The 23,649-nt window shown below is 42.7% G+C and overlaps 1 protein-coding gene across 1 annotated transcript in view; it reads right to left on the reverse strand.

The window, feature by feature from the left end:
* LAMB4 (laminin subunit beta 4) overlaps positions 1 to 21,685 on the reverse strand; it is a 106,196-nt gene extending 84,511 nt beyond the window's left edge. Inside the window, exons 1-3 of the mRNA XM_059655716.1 lie at positions 21,567 to 21,685; positions 9,739 to 9,802; positions 300 to 457 (exon numbers count right to left, since the gene is read on the reverse strand). Of these exons, the coding sequence (XP_059511699.1) occupies positions 300 to 457; positions 9,739 to 9,772 (192 nt within the window). The 5' untranslated portion in view covers positions 9,773 to 9,802; positions 21,567 to 21,685. The remainder of the gene's footprint in view (positions 1 to 299; positions 458 to 9,738; positions 9,803 to 21,566) is intronic.
* Between the last annotated feature and the right edge of the window lie 1,964 nt (positions 21,686 to 23,649).

The following is a 23,649-nucleotide window of genomic DNA, read 5'->3' on the forward strand; positions in this document are numbered from 1 at the left end:
TTATGCTTTACTCCCGGGGTCACTAAGGCAGCCACGTTGCATAGTAATTCCCTTCAAAGACTGAACTGAAAAGACGTTTCTGTCTAATGCTACAGGTTACAAGAAATAGATGAAGCAGATCTTCCCTATTTTCTAATCTATCAAGGTTTCCTGGCTTTGAGTTGTGTCTCCTGTGTCTCTGATGTTCTGAAAGGAATGGTGTCTCTTACACTGTTGTCTGAGCAGCCCCAGAGGCACCTGGAAGACTCTACATCATTGATTAAATAGCGGCCCAACAAATAAACAAAGAACCAACCCACCTCCAGGTAGCTGAGGATGCAGTATTTCTGGGCTCCATCCAGCCCACAGGTAGACGAAGCCGTGAGCTGGGTGCTGCGTCCCACTAGGAGATTGCCGGTGGGGGGATGACAGGCACCCCTGTTGCATTTATCTTCAGCTTTTGCATAACTGAGCCACCCTTGAACACAACAGAAACAGCTACTTAGAAAGGGTAGCAGAAGAGTTAAAGAAGCAACTGGCTAAGTTGGAAAAGTTAACCTATTTTTAGTACCAGTTCCGTTGACCATTAAGACCCTTGTCCTGGATGCTGTTGGGGCCCTCAGGCCGGTGGAAATCTCTTAGCCTGTGGGGTTATACCACCTGCATTCATGTCCCCACCTGGGCCATTCCCGCAGCCAATGAATGATAAATGCTGACTTTGAAGGCTGGCTCCATTGCACTTCACTGTGCAAATTATGCTCAGAACCTCTCGCTGGGAGGAGGCTGGAGCCTGCCTGCAGCTGGGACCATATCCGACTGCACTTCCCTCTCCCTTACTCCTCTGAGCATCCCTCAGTAAACCACGTTCACACAAATCCCCCTCTCAGGCTCTCCTTCTAAGAAGCCAATCTGAGACAGCTTCTCTGGACTGAGAATTCTCCATGTGTCATTGTGGGGCAAAAACAGACACGAGGAGCGAGAATCCTAATTCTGCCTCTTACACCTGCTGTTTCAACCTGTACCAAATCAACCAGAGAGTTTAAAATTCTTGGAAAAGAATTTTCTCCTAAAATGTGTGTAAGTTCAACAGATCTTTTAATATATATATATATATATATATATATATATATATATATATATATATATATATATATATATATATATATATATATATATATTTTAGAGAGGAAGGGAGAGAGAGAGATAGAAACATCAATGATGAGAGAGGATCATTGATTGGCTGCCTCCTACATGCCTCCCACTGGGGATCAAGCCCGCAACCTGGGCATGTGCCCTAACCAGAATCGAACCCAGGACCCTTCAGTCCAAAGGCTGACACTCTATCCACTGAGCCAAACCGGCCAGGGCCAATTGATCCTTTTAATAATATGGATTGTTGGGCTCAGATGAGCCCCGGAACAATTGATGTCCCTTGGGGTTTCAGTCTGCATAACCCACGCAGGCCTTCAGACCTGCTGTCCAACAGATCTGTCTGGAAGGCATTTGGTCACAAGAGATATAAGATGTTTGCAAGAGCAACTCTATCTCAATTGTCACCTCAAGTCTCTACTTTTCATGCACAGCCTCTGAGATAAGATTCTTAATTCTCAGTTTACAAACTATTTTTAAAGTTCTATTTGTTTCAAAATGTTAAATTTCGAGTTAAAATAACTGTTAAATCTCTCCATGCAAATGAAGGGTGGGTAGGGTAATCCTAACTCTTTCCTGCCTGCATGGTTCTCGCCCCGGGTTTGCTCTATTATGTTCAAGTTACACTTTTGTAACACATACATATGAATAGATTAGTTTATTGTTGGGAAGATTGAAGAAAACAAAGTAGAATCTTCCTGGGACTAAGTTCTAAGGTTAACACACATATATAAAGTTAAATGCAAATCCAATGTGAGTTGACTAATATTTTATTGATAGCTATTTATAGACATAGTTCTATTTTTTCTTTTGAAAGTATATTTGAACAAGACAGTATAGTATCTTTTTAAATTTAATGAAAGGGTTAAAATTCTGTTTTGAGTCTCAAGGCCCAAACCCAGGCACTAGTTTTCTCCTGACGACAGTTCAAATTATAGACATGATAATTTTGAAGGAATAAAATAGATGGAAGACACAGGACCCAGAATTACTTGATATTAAAGCTACAGTAAACAAGAGAGTAATATTGGTGGAGGAATAGGCCCATAGATCAACAGAACAGATAATCCAGAAATAGATTCACACAAAAAGGCTGACCTGATTTTTGAGGTGCAAAGGTAATTAATGAAGGAAGGATAACCTTTTCAACAGATAGTGATGAATATTGGGCACTCATAGGCAAAAAATAAACTGTAACCCAAACCTCATGACTTATACAAATATTAACACGAAATGGATCATGGATTTAAGTGTAAAATATCCTATATAATAAAAGCCCAGTGACTGGATGGCAGTAAAACCAGAATGACCAGTTGACCAGTCACTATGATGTGCACTGACCACTAGGGGTCAGACGCTCAATGCAAGAGCTGCCCCTGGTGGTCAGTGTGCTCCCACAGTGGGAGCAGCCGCTCGGAGGGTGGGTCCACAGCCACTGGGCTGACCGGGATGAGTGGCTGCTCCCACAGCGGGCTGATTCCCGCAGGCCACGCCCTCTGCCAGTGCACAAATCCCATCCACCGAGCCTCTAGTAAATCTATAAAGCTAAAAAACTTCTATGGCCCTAGCCAGTTCGGCTCACTGGATAGAGCGTCGGCCTGGGGACTGAAGATTCCCGGGTTCGATTCCGGTCAAGGGCATGTACCTTGGTTGCAGGCGCATCCCCAATGGGGGGTGTGCAGGAGGCAGCTGATCGACGTTTCTCTCTCATCGATATTTCTAACTCTCTATCCTCCCTTTCTCTCTGTAACAAACCAATAAAATATATTTTAAAAAAATACTTCTATGGCATGTAAGAGAAAATCTTTGGGACTTATGGCTAAGCAAACAATTATTAGAATTGACAACAAAATCATGATCCATGTAGAGAAAAATTGGTAGATTGGACCTCATCAAAATTGAAACTTTGTGAAGTAAAAAGGCAAGCTGAAGATTGGGAGAATATAATTGCAAATCACAAATCTGACAAAGGTGTTGACCTAGAATATGTAAAGTGCTCTCCAAATTCAACATTAGGAAACCAACCAACTAGAAAATGGCAAGTGGCACAAGTAGACATTTCACTGAAGAAGATAAACAGATGGCAAATACGCCCTAAAAGATGTTCAACCTCATTAGCCATTAGGGAAATGCAAATCAAAGCCACAATAAGATAGCACTACATACCTATCAGAGTGGGTAAAATAAAAAAAGTAGCAGTAACACTAGATGCTGGAGAGAATGTGGAAAAACTGGCTGACTCATACACTGCTAGTGGGAATGTAAAAAGGCACAGCCAGTTGGGGGGAAGTATGGAGGTTTCTTATAAAGTTAAGCATGTGCTTATCATACAGTCCAGCAGTTGCACTCCCAGAGAAATGAACATTTATGTTTACACAAAAAACTACATACAAATATCCATGGCATCTTTGCTTATAATAGTAAAAAAAACTGGAAACAACCCAGATTTACTTCAATAGGTGGATGGTTAAGCAAACTGTGGTATATCCATACCATGGAATAGTACTTAGCAATAAAAAGGAGTGAAAATCACTGAAATATGCAACAGAGTGGGCGAATATCAAAGGAGTTACATTGAGTGAAAAAGGCCAACCTCAAGTGGTTCTATACTGCATAATTCAATGTCTTAAAGGACAAAATTGTAGAGATGGAGAGTAGATTGTCAGGAGTTTGGGGAGGCAGGGAGGGATGTGGGGGTGGAGATAAAGGGGTAATACTAGGGATCCTTAAGAGGATGGAATTGTTTGGTATCTTAATTCTGGTGGTGAATACAGGAACCTACACATGTGATAAACACACACACACACACACACACACACACACACACACACACGAGTGTATGTAAAACTGGTGAAATTTGAATAAGGTCAATGGACTATATATCAATGTCAATTTTCTGGTTGGGATATTGTACGACAGTTATGCAAGACGGGGAATTGGGTGAAAGGTATGTGGGATATCTCTGTATTATTTCTTACAACTGCATGAGAACCGGCAATGATCTCAAAATGAAAAGTAAAAAGTCCAAACAGTTCTCTCTTTCCTCAAAATTACCCCACTGGCCTCTGGATGGTGAATCAAGTAAACCCCTGTCCCAGCTGCTCTTATGTACTTTTCCCCTGAGACCTTTTATGCCAAGACCTGATTTCAATAGACAGGAGTGAGAGGATTGGCCTAAAATGAAAAAAAAAAAAATTACCGTACTATAAACTAAGCTGGTTTCTTCTCAGTTTTCTCAATTGTAAAAATAAATAATTTTTTATTTACTTGTTTTATATCTAATGGGTTTCTTTCCTTCAACTTTTCCTCCAAAAATACAGACTTCTGAAAAATAATGTTATTTCTCTTATGCATACATTTCCCACACGAAGCATTCTTTTAATCTGGTTATTTGTTATTATTATTATTATTATTATTATTATTATTATCAATCTGTAAACATACATAGGTCATAGTTCCACACTTAAGAATATGATACATCATATCTACTTCCCCACAGGCTACCAAATGTCAGTTTGAATAGGATATTTTCTATCTTCAATCTCATGGCAAAGATTATTCTTCCAAAACAAAGGCCCAACATTTCTCTCTCTTTCTTTGAGATAGATGCGTGAAGAAACAGTCCATCATGCAGTTTTTATTTCATTGTATGATAAATGATCTTAGAGTGGTTAACATGAATTTACCTTTTATTCACCCAATAATCCAAGTGGAGATCTCCATTTATTCCTAGAATTGGCATCCAGGACAAATAACTAATTAGAATTTGGGATTCCAATAGATAGAGGCTTTTTGAAACAAGGTCAGGCATAAAATCTCTGCTAATGCTACATGTGGATTAACTAAGACTTCCCTTCAGGGTTTTATTCTTTAGACAAGTTCCATCCTGAAGTCTTTTATTGGAATCGTTGCCTTAGAGATTTAAGCTGCTTTTATAACCTAACTTGGCCAAACTTGTCTTATTCAGATGTGTACTTTTCTGAAATAAGCGTACCCTGGGACTTAGTTAACCATTATTCATGTAATATGCTTAGTGAAAATATGAACTTATGGTCTAAATACTTGGCAAAAAGTGGCCTGAAACATAAGTAGTGAAGGCTTCATGCCTGGAGATAAACTGAGCAATATCCTTCCTGGGCTAGAGATTCCAGCTGCCAGATTATTACATTGGTAATTATTACACTGGAACTAATTCAACAAGGACGAAGAATAAAGATGTTTATGTCTTTAGAAAATCAACATTTTCCTCAAAAAATGACACACAACTTAAAGATAGAAACTTACTAAGAATGAATGTAGAGCTGGTCATTTAAAGAAAATGCACAGCAAATTTTCTGTAAAACAAAGGATCACTTTGCAGAAATAACCATTATTATATAATCTCTCAGTAATTTTGTATATTGCTATAATTTTCGGGAACGCGTAAGATTTTTCACGTTCCTTGGAGTGCACTTCAGAGTTTTAGAGGCTGTAAACACACATTGGTGCACTCACCCGCATTCTTTATACGGGTAAGGAAAAGTCCAAAGAATGCACGTTAGATGAGGTTTGCACTTTGCATCCCGTTCCCCAAACCTGGGGCCAGTGCATGTTTTAGGATGCTTTTCTTCTTGTTTCCCTTAGTCAGAATGCAAGACAAAGTGTTCAGATAGGCTCGGTGTTTATATGAATGCTTGGGGTCAAACCAGAAAGTGCCCCAGCTGATGATGTGGGGTTACCCTGGTTTATGGTTTGACCACAGGCAAACCTAGACATTTGGGTTAGATCAGGGAACCTTGGATTTAGAAATCCAGGATGTATTGCAGCTCAGACTTTCCTGCTAATTTAGTTTTTTTTTAAATACATTTTTTATTGATTAAGATATTACATATGTGTCCTTATCCCCACGTTATCCCCTCCCCCCGTTCATGCCCCTCCCCCCCCCCCCCCCCCCCCCGTTGTCCGTGTCCATTGGTTAGGCCTATATGCTTGCATATAAGTCCTTTGATTGATCTCTCCCCCTACCCCATCCTCCCCTACCTTCCCTCCAAGGCCCGCAGTCCAATCAATGCCTCTCCGTCTCTGGATCAGTCCTTGTTCATCAGTTTATGTTGCTCATTATATTCCACAAATGAGTGAGATCATGTGGTATTTATCCTTCTCTGACTATGGATATATGCATCCCTATGTCCACAGCAGCACAATTCACCATAGCTAAGATTTGAAAACAGCCTAAGTGCCCATCAAGAGATGAATGGATTAGAAAACTGTGGTACATCTACACAATGGAATACTACGCTGCTGTAAAAAAGAAGGAACTCTTACCATTTGCCACAGCATGGATGGAACTGGAGAGCATTATGCTAATTTAGTTTTGAAGACTTTTCCTCCAGAGAGGGGGAGCTCCTTGTGGAGGACTCTGAGCGAGGTGTAAGTCACACACTATCGAGGCTGGGGAGAAGGCACAGTCATCTTCAGTGGTTGCTTCTCATTTTGAATGGTGGTTTCATCCCAAAGAGAACATCGAAGCCAGCTGTAGATGAGACAACTCTTCTCTGACTACCTGAGGCCAGGTCTGAGCTTTAGAGTCCTGGGGGTGCAGCCGAACATACCTTGTTCCTTCCCACTGGCTTGTGACTCACCTTTCTGAGGCAGGGAATTTTCAACAGAGAACAAACTAGCATTTCCCTTCTAGAGCTAGTCTTTCCTCCATAATCAGGAAATCTAATTGGGAAATTGCCTTGGGGTTTAAAAATTGCAAAATTAAAAGACAAGATTCTTTTTAAAAAATTCTTATTTTTTTAAAATTTATTGATTAAGGTAGCGGTTCTCAACCTGTGGGTCGCGACCCCTTTGGCGGTCAAACGACCCTTTCACAGGGGTCACCTAAGACCATCCTGCATATCAGATATTTACATTACGATTCATAACAGTAACAACATTACAGTTATGAAATAGCAATGAAAATAATTTTATGGTTGGGTCACAACATGAGGAACTGTATTTAAAGGGCCAGAAGGTTGAGAACCACTGGATTAAGATCTCACATATGAGTTCTTATCCTCCCATTACCCCCCCACCCCCACCCCCACTCATGCCCTCACTCCCCTGTTGTCTGTGTCCATTGGGTAGGCTTATATTCATGCATACAAGTCCTTTGGTTGATCTCTCCCCCTTACCCCTACCCTCTCCTACTTTCCCTCTGAGGTTTGACAGTCTGATTGATGCTTCTCTGTCTCTGAATCTGTTTTTGTTCATCAGTTTATGTTGTTCATTATATTCCATAAATGAGTGAGATCATGTGATACTTATCTTTCTCTGACTGGCTTATTTCGTTTAGCATAATGCTCTCCAGGTATATCCATGCTATTGCAAATGGTAAGAATTCCTTCTTTTTTACTGCAGCGTAGTATTCCATTGTGTAGATGTACCACAGTGTTTTAATCCACTCATCTGCTGATGGGCACTTAGGCTGTTTCCAAATCTTAGCTATGGTGAATTATGCTGCTTTATTATCCTTTCTGATTGGTGTTTCTGGTTTCTTGGGATATATTCCTAGAAGTCAGATCACTGGGTCAAATGGGAGTTCCATTTTTAGTTTTTTTGAGGAAACTCCATACTGTTTTCCACAGTGGCTGCACCAGTCTGCATTCCCACCAGCACGAGGGTTCCTTTTTCTCCGCATCCTCGCCAGCACTTGTCGTTTGTTGATTTGTTGATGATAGCCATTCTGACAGGTGTGAGATGGTACCTCATTGTCGTTTTGATTTGCATCTCTCGGATAATTAGTGACTTTGAGCATGTTTTCATATGTCTCTTGGCCTTCCTTATGTCTTCTTTCGAAAAGTAACTATTTACTATATATTTACCATTGCACCAAAAAAATTAAGATACCTAGGAATAAACTTAACTAAGGAGCTAAAAGACCTATGTGCGGAAAACTACAGGACACTGAAAAAAGAGATAGAGGAAGACATAAACAGATGGAAGAACATACTGTGTTCATGGATTGATAGAATCAACATCATTAAAATGTCCATACTACCCAAAGCAATCTGTAGATTCAATGAACTCCCCATTAAAATACCAATGGCATATTTCACAGACCTAGGACAAACTTTTCAAAAATTCATCTGGAATAAAAAAGGACCCCGAATAGCTGCAGCAATCCTGAGAAAGAAGAACAAAGTAAGTGGAATCTCAATACCAGATATCAAGATGTATTACAAAGTCACCGTTCTCAAAACAGTCTGGTACTGGCACAAGAACAGACATATAGACCAATGGAATAGAATAGAAAACCCAGAAATCGACCCAAACCACCATGCTCAATTAATATTTGACAAAGGAGGCATGAACATACAATGGAGTCAAGACAGTCTCTTCAATAAATGGTGTTGGGAAAATTGGACACATACATGCAAAAAAAATGAAACTAGACCACCAACTCACACCATACACAAAAATCAACTCAAAATGAATAAAGGACTTAAAAATACTAGAGGAATCCACAGGCAGCAAAATCTCAGACATACACCAAAGCAATTTCTTCACCGATACAGCTCCTAGGGCAGTGGTTCTCAACCTTCCTAATGCCGCGACCCTTTAATACAGTCCCTCATGTTGTGGTGACCCCCAATTTCATTATTACAAATTGAACATAATTAAAGCATAGTGATTAATCACAAAACAATATGTAATTATATACGTGTTTTCTGATGGTCTTAGGGGACCCCTGTGAAAGGGTCGTTCGACACCCAAAGGGGTCGCGACCCACAGGTTGAGAACCGCTGTCCTAGGGCAATGGAAACTAATGAGAAAATAAACAAATGGGACTACATCAAAATAAAAAGCTTCTGCACAGCAAAAGAAACCATCAACCAAACAACAAGAAAGCCCACTGCATGGGAGAACATATTTGCCAATGTTATCACTGATAAGGGTTTAATCTCCAACATTTACAGGGAATTCATACAACTTAACAAAAGGAAGATAAACAACCCAATCAAAAGACAAGATTCTTAAACTTTGCTGCCATGAAGAGATTCACTATGAATCTTTCAAGAAAAGATTCTAAGCAAGTTAGTTAGTACTCAGGAACCAAAAGCAGGTCTGTTCTAGACAGAAAAGACCGGATCAAAGAGAGAAATTGTTGGAAACATCTTTTCTATGACTAATGTAAATTATTCTCAGCGTATTAAAAATAGCACAGACATAGAAAATTTGGCCTTTTAGCTCAGAGCTGTTGCTTATTCAGAAGAGGGGATTTTGCCTATAAGCTCTTCATGAGACCACATCACTGGGACAAGTGCTACATTCAAAGCAGAGCTATTTTTAAAAATTGAAATGCATTGTAGTTGCAAATTATGAATCTGAAAGTATTTTGCTTTGTTTAATAATATCTTACTTTATCTGCTGAGGCTAATCTTCCATGAAAGAGTGATAGAAATAACTATGTGTGGATACTAAACATATTTGAGAGAAATTTTTTAGTTGCTTGACAATTATACAACAGAACTATGCAAATATATAGCAGTATAGAAAAAAGGTGAATATGTTTAAAAACTATTTCCATTAAATATTTTAGAACAATTTAATGCAAGTTGAACACTGATTTTTGGCAATACTCACCAAGGTGCAAAAGAAAGGTCAGTTGAAATTGCATTCTTTTGTCAGGAAATGATTAAATCCAATTCTGCTGGGTTAAAAAAAAAAAAAAAAAAGGAGGTTAAATCAGTCACTGATAAAATCAATTAATTGCATCAATTATAAATGATTTGAAAAATTGTCTGATTGTTCTTATCCTTTAGGGACACAAAATACCTATAGTGCCCAAGATGTTAAAAAATAAGAGTATATAGCCCTAGACAGTTTGGCTCAGTGGATAGAGTGTTGGTCTGCAGACCGAAGGGTCCTGGGTTCAATTCTGGTCAAGGGCGATACCTGGCCCTGATCAGGGCATGTGGGAGGCAGCCAATTGATACGTCTCTCTCACATCAATGTTTCTCTCTCTCTATCTCTCCCCCTTCCTTCTACTCTCTAAAAATCAATGGAAAAATATCCTCAGGTGAGGATTAACAACAACAAAAAAGAATACATACAACTTTTACAAATATTTGTTTTCTATTTTGAAATCACAAAATGCAATCATTTGTGGGAAATAATATGGAACAAATATAATTTCCTTTGCCCATCTTATTATTTAAAAAAATTATGCGATTAATATGCATTCATTATTGAAAACAGGAAGTTCAGACAGTCAAAATGAAAGAATTATTATCCATAGCCCTACCACCTAGAGAAAAGTGGTTAATATCTTGCTACATGTTCTTCCATACTTTTTTCCTTGCATATAATTGTTTTCTCAAAATGATATCACATCATATGCGTCTTTCAATCAATATAACCTACACATCTTTTTGTACCAGCAATATATTTTCCCATAAGCAATTTCAGCCGAGCGGGGCATCAGAGTCACCTGGGGGCTTCCACCAACCAAACTGGTGACCCCTTTGTGGATTCAGCCAGGCCCCTCTGGACAGAGGGCTCCCCAAGTCACTGTTGTGGGAGCCCTGACACGGATGAAAGTGTACGTGCCTCTCAGTGGGTTGGAAGGAGAGAAGGTAAAATGTTCTTCTGCGTTGGTTTTAAATGACTGAATAGTATTCCTCTGAATCAAAATTTCTTTAACAAATCCCCTATTGGTTGATGTGTACCTTGCTTCCAATATTTTCCTGTTATAAATATTTTTGCTAAGTCTTTGTTTATATCCGTAATTATTCCCCAGCATATATTAAATGGAGTGGAAATAATGAATCAAACAGCATGTGTGTATACAGATATATATATGCATACATAAAGAGTACACACACATATGCATATATACATGTGTACATACGTGTGTGTGTGTGTGTGTGTGTGTGTGGTGTGCACAGCTTTGGATGTTCAAATTGCCATTCAGTTTGTTTGTCCAGAAAGTTTGTCCCATTTTAGATTCTCATCAACAGCCTATGGGAACAGCTGTTGACCTGAGCCCTTACCAATATTGAGTATTATGAATTTTTAAATATTTATCAATTTAAAAAGCAAAAATTGTACCTTATCATTATTATTTTAATGTATTTATATGAATGGTAGTGAGTATAAAAATATTTTTCATGTATTTACATGTGAGAATTATTTTTGACATTCTAGCCTTCAAGGCCTGTCCTAATAAATTGTTTATCTTATTAATCCCACATCTTTATCCCTCTAACCTCACATTCCCTGAACTCTAGCATGAGGACACCACTTTCTGGCTTGTTGCACCCTCCTCTCATGCCCTTTGCCTTGAATGCCACCCTCCTAAACTCAAATGCCTGACTCCTTATGAAGTCCTTTAGACAGTATTTTGAAATGCCCGATTTTAGATGAATTTCCCACTCGGTGATCCAAGTTTACACAGCCTGGGGGGCATTCTAGATGTCCAATGTCATAGGACAATGACCGAGTGAGAAGCAGCCCTCCGGAAGCATCTCCAGCTGAAAGAGAGCTCTATCTGTTCTAAAAATCTGCGATTTTGGTATAATAACCGCATACAAAACCTAGTGAAGACCTATAGGGAGTCCAGAATGGAGCCTTAGGAAGTCCGCTCTGTGTGGGACACCTGACCCTGAGCCCTTTTTCTAGGTGGCATATTCTTGTTGCCTTTTCCTTTTCCTCAGTCAGAGCATGTGGCTTTGGTCAATTGCCCAGCTACACGTTTGGTAGCATGAAATCTCAAATCCTGATGTTGTTCTGGATTCAGAAGTCCTGCCTGCATGCTTCATGCCTTCCTTGTAAGAGTTGAATAATATTTTATGCTATGTAGCTGGGGAGATTTCTCAACTACCAATGCTCAGGCCCATCCCAGATCAATTCAATCAGTATCGCTGGGGGTGGGACCCAAGTGTCAATGTGTTTAAGATGCTCCCCAGAGGATTCTAATGTGTAGCCAGGGTTGAGAACCACCGATGGCTCACAAACACCTAAGCCTCATTAACTTGCCCAATATGCCTGCTCTTCTCCTGGATTCCATTCTAAGGGAAGAGCATAACCCAGTGGTTCCCAAACTTTGCTGCACATTAGAATCACCCGGGGAGATTTAAACACCCTGCTGCCCAGGTACATTCATACCAATTAAATCAGAATACCTGGAGGGAGAACCAAGATGGCGGCATAGGTTAACGCCGGAGTTTGCTGCTTTGAACAACTACTTCAAAAGTGAAACCAAAAAACGGAAGGGACATCACCCAGAACCACAGGAACGCTGGCTGAGTGGAAGTCCTACAACTAGGAGGAAAGAGAAACGCACACGGACACTCAGAGGAGGCGCAGTGCTGAAGTCAAATTCTGAGGTGCGGAGTGCGCGGAGCGGGCTGGCGGCGGAGGGCGAGGTTGTTGTTTTCAATCGGGAGGGAGTCGCAGACTCTGAGCACCAGATCCGGGCGAGTCTTTAGGGACCCAGACTCAAACGGGAGAAGCGGGACTGTCTGGCTTTGGTCAGAGCGAGTGCAGCTTTCTCTCCCAGCTTTGCAGCGGGTGCTGGGACTCAGAGAGGCAGAGCCCCTTGGGACAGGACTGAGAGCCGCCATAACTGCTCTCTCCGGCCCACCCTGTTGATCCTGTGCGACCCACCCCGCCCAAGCCCTGCACAGAGGCATTTGCCGGATAGCCTCAGGCAAAGGCTAGATTAGCACCTCCCTAGAGGACAGAAGTTCTCTCACTGCTGACACAGCTGATTCTCATAGCCACTTGGCCTGGAGGTCAAACCCTCCCTGGAATTAGCTACAACAATCAAGATTTATCTATAAGACTGCGAACAAAGACCACTAGGGGGTGCACCAAGGAAGCATAACAAAATGCGGAGACAAAGAAACAGGACAAAATTGTCAATGGAAGAAATAGAGTTCAGAACCACACTTTTAAGGTCTCTCAAGAACTGTTTAGAAGCTGCCAATAAACTTAATGAGATCTACACGAAAACTAATAAGACCCTCGATCTTATATTGGGGAACCAACTAGAAATTAAGCACACACAGACTGAAATAACGAATATTATACAGACGCCCGACAGCAGACCAGAGGAGCGCAAGAATCAAGTCAATGATTTGAAATGCGAGGAAGCAAAAAACATCCAACTGGAAAAGCAAAATGAAAAAAGAATCCAAAAATGCGAGGATAGTGTAAGGAGCCTCTGGGACAGCTTCAAGCGTACCAACATCAGAATTATAGGGGTGCCAGAAGATGAGAGAGACCAAGATATTGAAAACCTATTTGAAGAAATAATGACAGAAAACTTCCCCCACCTGGTGAAAGAAATGGACTTACAGGTCCAAGAAGCTCGGAGAACCCCAAACAAAAGGAATCCAAAGAGGACCACACCAAGACACATCATAATTAAAATGCCAAGAGCAAAAGATAAAGAGAGAATCTTAAAAACAGCAAGAGAAAGAAACTCAGTTACCTACAAGGGAATACCCATACGACTGTCAGCTGATTTCTCAACAGAAACTTTGCAGGCCAGAAGGGAGTGGCAAGAAATATTCAAAGTGATGAATACCAAGAACCTACAACCAAGATTACTTTATCCAGCAAAGCTATCATTCAGAATTGAAGGTCAGATAAAGAGCTTCACAGATAAGGAAAAGCTAAAGGAGTTCATCACCACCAAACCAGGATTATATGAAATGCTGAAAGGAATCCTTTAAGAAGAGGAAGAGGAAGAAAAAGGTAAAGATACAAATTATGAACAACAAATATGCATCTATCAACAAGTGAATCTAAGAATCAAGTGAATAAATAATCTGATGAACAGAATGAACTGTTGATTATAATAGAATCAGGGACATAGAAAGGGAATGGACTGACTATTCTTGGGGGGGGAAAGGGGTGTGGGAGATGTGGGAAGTGACTGGACAAAAATCGTGCACCTATGGATGAGGACAGTGGGTGGGGAGTGAGGGCGGAGGGTGGGGCGGGAACTGGGAGGAGGGGAGTTATGGGGGGGGGAAAAAAAAGGAACAAATGTAATAATCTGAACAATAAAGATTTAATTAAAAAAAAAATAAATAAATCAGAATACCTGGACGTGAGGTCCTGGCATCAATATGTTCTAAAGATTGCACGTGATTCCATCTGTAACAAAGTTTGGGAATCCACTGTCATTACCATGGATCAATGTGCTCAGGCCAGAAACTTGAGGGTCATTTTTTATTCCTTTTCCTCCCCTTCTTTTTCCTCCTCCTCCTCCTCCTCCTCCACTTTTTCCAAGCCCTTTAACATTTCTTATAATACTGATTTGGTGATAACAAACTATCATTTTTTCTTGTCTGGAAAGTTCTTTATTTCTCTTCCAATTTTAAATGAGAGCCTTGGTGGGTAAAATAGCCTTGGTCATAGGTCATTGCTTTTCATCACTTTAAATATTTCATGCTAATCCCTTCTGGCCTGAAATGTTTCTGTTGAAAAGTCAGGTGACAGTCTTATGGAAGCTCTCTTGTAAGTAACTAACTGACTTTCTCTTGCTTTTAAGATTCTCACTTTGTCTTTAACCTTGGGCATTTAATATGTTTATTTTTTATTTTAATTTTTAAAAATATCTTTATTGTTGAAGCATTACATAGGTCCACCTTTCCCCCCTTATTAACCTCTTCCAGCCTGCTCCCATCACCCCCCCACCCCCCAAGCCCTCACCACCCCATTGACTGTGTCCACATGTTATGCATATATGCATACAGGTTCACTGGTTGACCTCTTCCCACCCACCCTGCCCTGCCTTCCCTCTGAGGTTCAACAATCTGTTCCTGCTTCTATGTCTCTGGGTCTATTTTTGATAAAAAAAAAAAAAAAACCTTGGATATTTTAATTATGATGTGTCTTGACGTGGGCCTCTTTGGGTCCATCTTGTTTGGGACTCTGTGCTTCATGGACTTGTGTGTCGTTTACCTTCTGTATCTTTCACCAGGTTAAGGATGATTTTACTCACTAGTTCTTCAAATAAGTTCTCTATTCCTTGCTCTCTCTCTTCTCCTTCTGGTACCCCTATGATGCAGATGTTATTACACTTCATGTTATCCAAAATTTTCCTTAAACTATCCTCATTTTTTAAAATTATTTTTTCTCTTTGCTGCTCTGATTGTTGTTGTTTTTTTTTTCTACCTTGTTTTCTAAATTGCTGATTTGATCCTCCTCTTCTTCCAACCTACTTTCACATTATATGGGTACCAGAGGAGAAGAGAGAGAGCAAGATATGGAAAACCTATTTGAAGAAATAATGACAGAAAACTTCCCCTACCTGGTGAAAGAAATAGTTTACAAGTCCAGGAAGTATAGAGAGTCCCAAACAAAGGAATTCAAAGAGGCCACACCAAGGCGCACCATAATGAAAATGCCAAGGGTTAAAGACAAAGAGAGAGAATCTTAAAAGCAGCAAGAGAGAAGCAGTTAGTTACCTCTAAGGAAGAGCCCATACAACACTCAGCCAATTTCTCAACAGAAACTTTGCAGGCCAGAGGGAGTGGCAAGAAATATTCAAAGTGATGAATAGCAAGGACCTACATCCAAGATTACTCTACCCAGCAAAGCTATTTTTAAAATTGAAGGTCAGATAAAGAGCTTCACAGACAAGAAAAAGCTAAAGGGAGCCCTAGCTGGTTTGGCTCAGTGGGTAGAGCATTGGACTGCAGAGCAAAGGGCCCTGGGTTCAATTCAAGTTAAGGGCACATGCCTTGATTGCAGGCTCCTCCCTGGCCCAGGCCCTGGTCAGGCTTATGTGGGCGGCAACCAATCAATGTGTTTCTCTCACATCTATGTTTCTCTCTGTCTTTCCCTCTCTCTTCCACTTGCCCTAAAAATCAATGGAAAAATAACCTTGGGTGAGTATTAACAAAACAAAACAAAACAAACAAACAAACAAACAAAAAGCTAAAGGAGTTCATTACCACCAAACTAGTATTACATGAAATGTTGAAGGGTATTCTTGAAAAAGAAGAAGAAGAAGAAGAAGAAGAAGGAGGAGGAGGAGGAGGAGGAGGAGGAGGAGGAGGAGAAATATGAACAAAAATTGGCAATAACAAATATCTATCGACAATTGAATATAAAAACCAAAATAAATGAACAAGGAATCTAATGAATAAAATGAACTGATGAATTAAATAGAACCAGAGGCATGGAAACATGGAACAGACTGAAAAATCTCAGAAGGAAAGGGGAAGGGTGGGTGGGAAGAGATTAACAAAAAAAAAAATGCATATATGCATTACCTACGGACATAAACAATAGGGTGGTGAAGGCCTGGGGTGGGGTGGGAACCAGATGGAGGGGGCAATGGGAGAAAAAGGGGGATATCCATAATACTCTTAACAATAAATATATTTTTAAATAAGTACTTAGAAAAATATTTAAAAAAACATTTGACTTGAATTAATTGTAGTTTGCATTTGTGTGTGTGTGTGTGTGTTAAAATACACCAGTGTCTAACCTTGACACTAATTGCAGCATAGCATTCTAGCCTGACTTTTATTTACTGGCTATTCCACTAACCTCACTTCATCCACCCCCACTTGAAAGTCTCAGCTATGCCCTGGAGGCTCCCTTTCCTGCTAGGGTTGTTGTAACCTTGATTTTGCGATCCCTGCATCAATTGCCAGTCCTGGTTGTTCCCTGGTGCTGACCTTTTACCTGCCTCTTCCCCCATGGCCTACTCTCTGGTTTTTAGTCCTTAACATTTTCCCTATTTCATTCATTCATATATATATATATATATATATATATATATATATATATCAACACTAATAAAAGAGAAAAATGGTAATTGGCATACGAGCTACCCTTTTCATTGGCTAATCAGGGCTATATGCAAATTAACTGCCAACTGAGATGGCAGTTAACTGCCAACAAGATGGCGGTTAATTTGCATATGTAGGCACAATGCAGGGAGGCCAAAGGGAAAGCAGGAAGAAGCCCCCTGCCACTGACAGTGATCGGAAACCCAGGGGGGAGCTAAGAGCTGGGGGGCAGGGCAAAGGCCGCCCTGGGGCCGCCTTTGCCCTGCCCCCCAGCCATGATCAGAGAATCAGGTGCCTTTTCCGCCCTGGCCAGTGATAGCAGGAAGTAGGGGTGGAGCCAGTGATGGGAGCTGGGCACGGTCGAAGCTGGCAGTCCCAGGAGCTAGGGGTCCCTTGCCTGGGCCTAAAGCGAAGCCCACGATCGTGGGGCCGCTGCAGCTGCGGGTCCCCGCTGCCCAGGCCAGACGCCTAGGCCAGAGGCATCAGGCCTGGGCAAGGGGCCGATCCTGCTATTGGAGGGTGATGGGGGTCAACGCCTGAGGGCTCCCAGTATGTGAGAGGGGGCAGGCTGGGCTGAGGGACACTCCCCCCCCCCCACACACACCCAGTGCAAGGGGATCAGCGGAGCCGCGAGGCCTCCCGGCACCGGCATCAGTGTGACAGGGGGCAGTGCCCAAACCCCCTGAACCCCCTGATCGCCCTGCGGCTCTGTGTGTGACAGGGGGCGGGGCCACAACCTCCCTATCCGCCCTGCTCTGTTCGGGACAGGGGAAGGCGCCCCAACCCCCTGATCAGACCTGCTCTGTGCCTGATAGGGGGGAGCTCCCCAACCCCCTGATCGCTCTGCGGCTCTGTGTGTGACAGGGTGCAGTGCCCCAACCCCCTGATCGGCCCTGCTCTGTGTGTGACAGGGTGTGGTGCCCCAACCCCCTCCCCCCCCGCCCCCCCAATGGGTCCTGCTCTGTGTGTGACGGGGTAGAGCCATAACCTCCCCTTCGGCCATGCCCTGAGTGTGAGAGTGGCGGCGCCCCAACCCCTCTGATGGGCTCTGCTCTGTGAGTGACAGGGGCCAGCGCCCCAACCCCCTGATTGGCCCTGCTCTGTGCGTGACAGGGGGTTGCGCCGCAACCTCCCCATCGACCCTGCCTTGAGTGTGACAGGGGGCGGTGCCCCAACCCCCCAATCGGCCCTACCCTGAGCGTGACTGAGGGTGGCATCGCAACCTCCTGATCCTCTCTGCTCTGTGCATGACATGGGGCGGTGCCCCAACTCCCCAAATGGCCCTGCTCTGAGCCCGACCAGGGGCTGCACCTAGGGATTGGGCCTGCCCTCTGCCACCCGGCAGCAGGTCTAAGCCAGCAGGTCGTTATCTCCCGAGGGGTCCCAGACTGGGAGAGGGCACAGGCCGGGCTGAAGGACCGCCCCCCCCCTCCCCGAGTGCACAAATTTTTGTGCACCGGGCCTCTAGTATATATATATATATATATATATATATATATATATATATATATATATACACACACACACACATATATATATATATATATCAACACTAATAAAAGAGAAAAATGGTAATTGGCATACGAGCTACCCTTTTCATTGGCTAATCAGGGCTATATGCAAATTAACTGCCAACTAAGATTGGCAGTTAACTGCCAACTAAGATTGGCAGTTAAGTGCCAACTAAGATTGGCAGTTAACTGCCAACAAGATGGCGGTTAATTTGCATATGTAGGCACAATGCAGGGAGGCGAAAGGGAAAGCAGGAAGAAGCCCCCTGCCACTGACAGTGATCGGAAACCCAGGGGGGAGCTAAGAGCTGGGGGGCAGGGCAAAGGCGGCCCTGGGGCCGCCTTTGCCCTGCCCCCCCAGCCATGATCGGAGAATCAGGCGCCTTTTCCACCCTGGCCAGTGATAGCAGGAAGTAGGGGTGGAGCCAGCGATGGGAGCTGGGCACGGTCGAAGCTGGCAGTCCCAGGAGCTAGGGGTCCCTTGCCTGGGCCTAAAGCGAAGCCCACGATCGTGGGGCCGCTGCAGCTGCGGGTCCCCGCTGCCCAGGCCAGACGCCTCAGCCAGAGGCATTAGGCCTGGGCAAGGGGCCGATCCTGCGATTGGAGGGTGATGGGGGTCAACGCCTGAGGGCTCCCAGTATGTGAGAGGGGGCAGGCTAGGCTGAGGGACACTCCCCCACACACACACCCAGTGCACGAATTTCGTGCACCGGGCCCCTAGTGTGTGTGTGTGTGTGTGTGTGTGTGTGTGTGTGTGTGTGTGTGTGTGTGTATATATATGTTTGCTTTCCAGAGCCCCAGTGTGAAACTGGGCTGTCTTTAAATCTGAAAATTTAAATATTGTAATAGAAATTGCTTGGGAGGCAAAGAGGGTTATAGAGATAATCACCCATCAATAGTCCTAATTTTTTATATCATAGCTGGAAGACATTCTATGGTGGGCTTCATTCCCAGTATTGTCTCCACTTAGAACTAGGCTTTCTGCAAAGATCCTGAACCACATCCTGTGAAGGAATCACAGCTTCCAAGTCAGACGCACTGGCCTGTGGTCCAAAGCGTTCACACCAGGGACTTCTGCAGGGCCCATTTAGAAGAAGGTGGGAAGCGCTGGGGTCCCTAGCTTTCTTCCTCCCCCCAAAGAATGCGAGTGGCCCCACAGAACATTGGGATTTAAAATCCTTTAATCCAGCTATCTCTGAAAGCCTGAGGCACAGCAGCTGAAGAGGTGGGTTAATTCTGGTTAATTCAGGCTGCTAAAAGTATTCTTCCTGAAATGATCCAGTAAAATGTGGTAAGGCGATTTAACTCATGCCCGCTTTTCTTACTTCTCTACGTCCCACTGCAAATAAACCCTTGATTTCCTTCTCAGCGAATGTGGATTATGGCTGATCCCTGCAATTACGCTGCAAATCCAAGGCCCAGATCAGCTTTTCTGCTTCTCAGCAAAGTGTTGTGCACTGGTTTTCAATGGGTTGGTTTGCCTTGCAGAGAACATTTGGCAACACCTGCAGACACGTCTGGCTGTCACAACAGGGGAGAGGGATACTGTTGACACCTAGTGGGCAGGGGCTAGGGATGCCCCGAAATCAATATCTTCCAATGCATAGGACAACCCCAGACCTGTGACACAGATTATCCCGCCCCAAATATCAACCGTGCTGAGTCTGAGAAACTGCAGGTGGCTTCCGCGCCCTGAGCCAGGGCCTGGTATCCCACCCTTTGTTTCTATAAATTGCTCAGCTCTGGTCTCACTCCCTGTTTTCTGTTTCCCATTTCAGGTGAGCTGAGCCCCAAACTACATGAGTCTTATGGTAAGTCTGGCAACTTTTAGGAGTTCTATTATCTGAAGTCACCTACACAGGCATTATGGAGCCCACAGCGGCACATAACGCACAGGCGAGGTGCCGTGGTAATCCCCTCCACACCATCCTTCCTCGAGCTGCCCGTTTAGTTGGTGCTGCGTTTCAGGCTGGTTTATCAGAGCTGACATTTGCAAAGCCTCACAGGGGCTGCGTGAAATGTTTTCTTGCTAAATGTATGGTGAATTTAAGTGACACCTGTGAAAGTAATTGGGATGAATAAATATACTATTACCTTCTCTTTGGATGAGAAGCATGTGGATGTACTTTGGTCATTGTTTAATGCAGGGGTCCTCAAACTTTTTAAACAGGGGGCCAGTTCACTGTCCCTCAGACCATTGGAGGGCAGGACTATAGTTTTAAAAAAAAACTATGAACAAATTCCTATGCACACTGCACATATCTTATTTTGAAGTAAAAAAACAAAACGGGAACGAATACAATATTTGTATTTGCATGTGGCCCGCGGGTCGTAGTTTGAGGACCCTTGGTTTAATGAATGGTGCTGGAGGCCGCAGGTCTTAAAATATATTGTGTTGCAATAAAGGTCTCAGAATGTATGAAGGGTGGCAATAGACAATAAAATATCTAACTTTCTGGCGTTGCTAATTGATTTTAATTTACTGACTGTTCACTAACATTACTTCATCTGCCCTCACTTGCAGGCTGTGCCCAGTCAACGAAGTTGTGTTTAACTTTTCCTTATTTGTGTAATATCTTTTTCCACTTTGCATCAGGAATCATTAGATATTTCAGCTGTGTTGCCTAAATTGCATCACAGAGAGGAATGCAGAACTGGAAGCTATAAAGCTTATTTCCTTTCAATTGCAGCAGAAAGTACGTGTGTGTTTTTTTTTAACACAGTATTTACACACACCTAGGATATTAACAGAAACATTTTGAAGACACGTACAGTTCTATAGAATTTGAATTTTTTTCTAACTTGTCACAAGCTGTATCACCATAGTGAAATAAGCATTTACCTAATACACAATTTTAAATGGTGCAGCTCAACATTTCATTTCGTGCTTCCTTCAAGGAACAGAGAACTTCAGGTCATTGGCTGCGTCCCACTGTGCACTAAGCTTCCACTCTTCCCATTGGGTATTGTATGATATATGCATGTCTGATTATTGATCCTTCTGTAAAAACAATGATTATACTCTATGCTCTGATACATTATATTCTATGCTGCTTCCCCACATACAAATTCTGAGCTTGCTGATACCTTCACTTAATCCAAAAAATGCCAACTTGCCAGTGAGATCGAAGGTGAGACTTACCAGGATTTGAGAGTCTGTTGGGAGGCGCAGGCAGCAGGCAGGGCATGTGAAGGCACACCTGAAAGTGAGAGTCAATTTAAGTAGAAAATGTTTTCCCTGAGGCATCTGAGGGTAGGGAAAAAAGAGAGAGGTATTCCAAAACTTGCCAAAAAAGGTGATTTGTAAAGTCGCTTGCCTTAGGTTTTGACTGACTGACTTACACACACACACACACACACACACACACACACACACACACACGTAAAGAGAGCTCGATTTTACAGCAAACGGTATTTATGTGCCAAACTTCTGAAAATGACTACGGGGGGTTGCAATCAGGGACCACAGCCCCAAATTGCAACATTCCTGCCAAATATATAACCAAGATTTAAGTGATTTGTTGCTTCTACAGTGTGAAATTCAGGAGGAAGACTCGCAGAGAATCAAAGCTTACATTGTGCTCACAAAAGCCACAGAGGTGCAACGCCCTCTCAAGGAATGAATTGTTTGGGGAGATGCTCTAAGTTCACGTGGGTGAAAATTATGGGCCTATTCAAACACATTTTCCTTCCTACTTGCAATAATATTTTTATAAAGCACACTCTCAACCTGGAAAAGAGTGATAAATGCAGGCATTTTCACGATTCACTAACTTGTAGAGTCTTTTGCTTGATCATCCAGCTTTACCTTCAGAAAGGCATCTTGTGTCTGATGAAACTTACAGAGGAAGAGCGAGACAGTCCATGGCATATGTTGGCTTCTAGAATGTGAGCGGTAAACATCTCTACAGAGACAACATTAAGACAACATTTACTAACTTGTTTCATTGATTTATATTGGCATCTGTCAAGAAAGGAGAAATGGCTCATACCAAACAGAAAAGACGAAAAAAGAAAGAAATGAGAAGTTCCAGAGGCCAGATCGTGGCTGGGCCAAAGAGGCTGCAGTCCTTGCCTATAATTGTTGCTGCAGCACAACATGGGCTCATCCTCAGGATGGAAAAGGCCAGTCTTTCAGGATTCACTCAGTCTTGGAAAACGTCTCTCCATTTTCACCATTACCTGGATACTTTGGTAGTGCAAGCTACAATGTGAAGTTCTGGAAACGATACTATTAGGTACTTACTAGATTGGGGTGATAGGTTTTATTTCTCCATTATTTAATTGGATTCGAATATATCAGAAAGTCACCAAACAAAGCTGTTTATATTTTCAGATACCAAGGAGATGAAGCAGAAAGTACTCTCTTTTTCTACCTTCCCCGTGAGCATTGGTGTTTCCTCAGCTGTCACCTGAACATCTCCTTCTCTTTCTGTGTGTATTCCTCAGGCAACTCATTTGGGTTATTTAATAACTTAAACCACTTCTTTCTCCAACTCTAACCCCACCTGCTTCCTGAACTTTGATTTCATGTTTCAACTGCTGATTGAATCTCTATCCGGATGACTCACCAGCACCTCAAGCATACACTGTTCACAGTCGTTCCAACCTGTCCATCTCCCTCATTTCCATACCATCTCAGTTCATGACATCTTTACCCACTCGTTTGCTCAAGTCAGGGACCTCAGCTATTCTTAATCTCTCTCTTTCCCTCTCATTCCCCTGAGGCACACAATCAAAATCTCTGAGCCTGGCCTCCCTAAACCATTGATGGGGTTCAGTGACAAAGGGGGAAGTGGCCTTGACTATTTCTTCGGCTGCTTCCCCCGAAGTCCCTGTGTTCTTCCCAGCATAGGCTGGTGCTTGGTGCGGTATTAGTGACTTTCCTTTGACCGTGGCTTGCTGGAACTTGTGTCACATTGTAATTAGCCAGTTCTTAATATTAATGTTAGGAAGAAAGCAAAGGGAAGGCCAGACATTATAAGCATAGTCATCTGGGCAGCTTCACCAGGAAGCTGAAGCTTTTCACTCCCCAGGGAACCACTGCAATTCCTGCACACCACTGGGGGTAGAGGCCCAACAAAGGGGAAGACGGACACATGCAGTAAAGGTGGGGTGACGTAGAGAAGGCGCTTGCCTGTCAGTCTAACCTGGGAACAAAGATAATTGCCGGAGGCCTGGAGCCCATGCGAGCCTGTGAAAACTTGGAAACACAAAATCCCCAG

Source organism: Myotis daubentonii, chromosome 10 (assembly GCF_963259705.1).
Source record: "Myotis daubentonii chromosome 10, mMyoDau2.1, whole genome shotgun sequence".
Taxonomy (NCBI): domain Eukaryota; kingdom Metazoa; phylum Chordata; class Mammalia; order Chiroptera; family Vespertilionidae; genus Myotis; species Myotis daubentonii.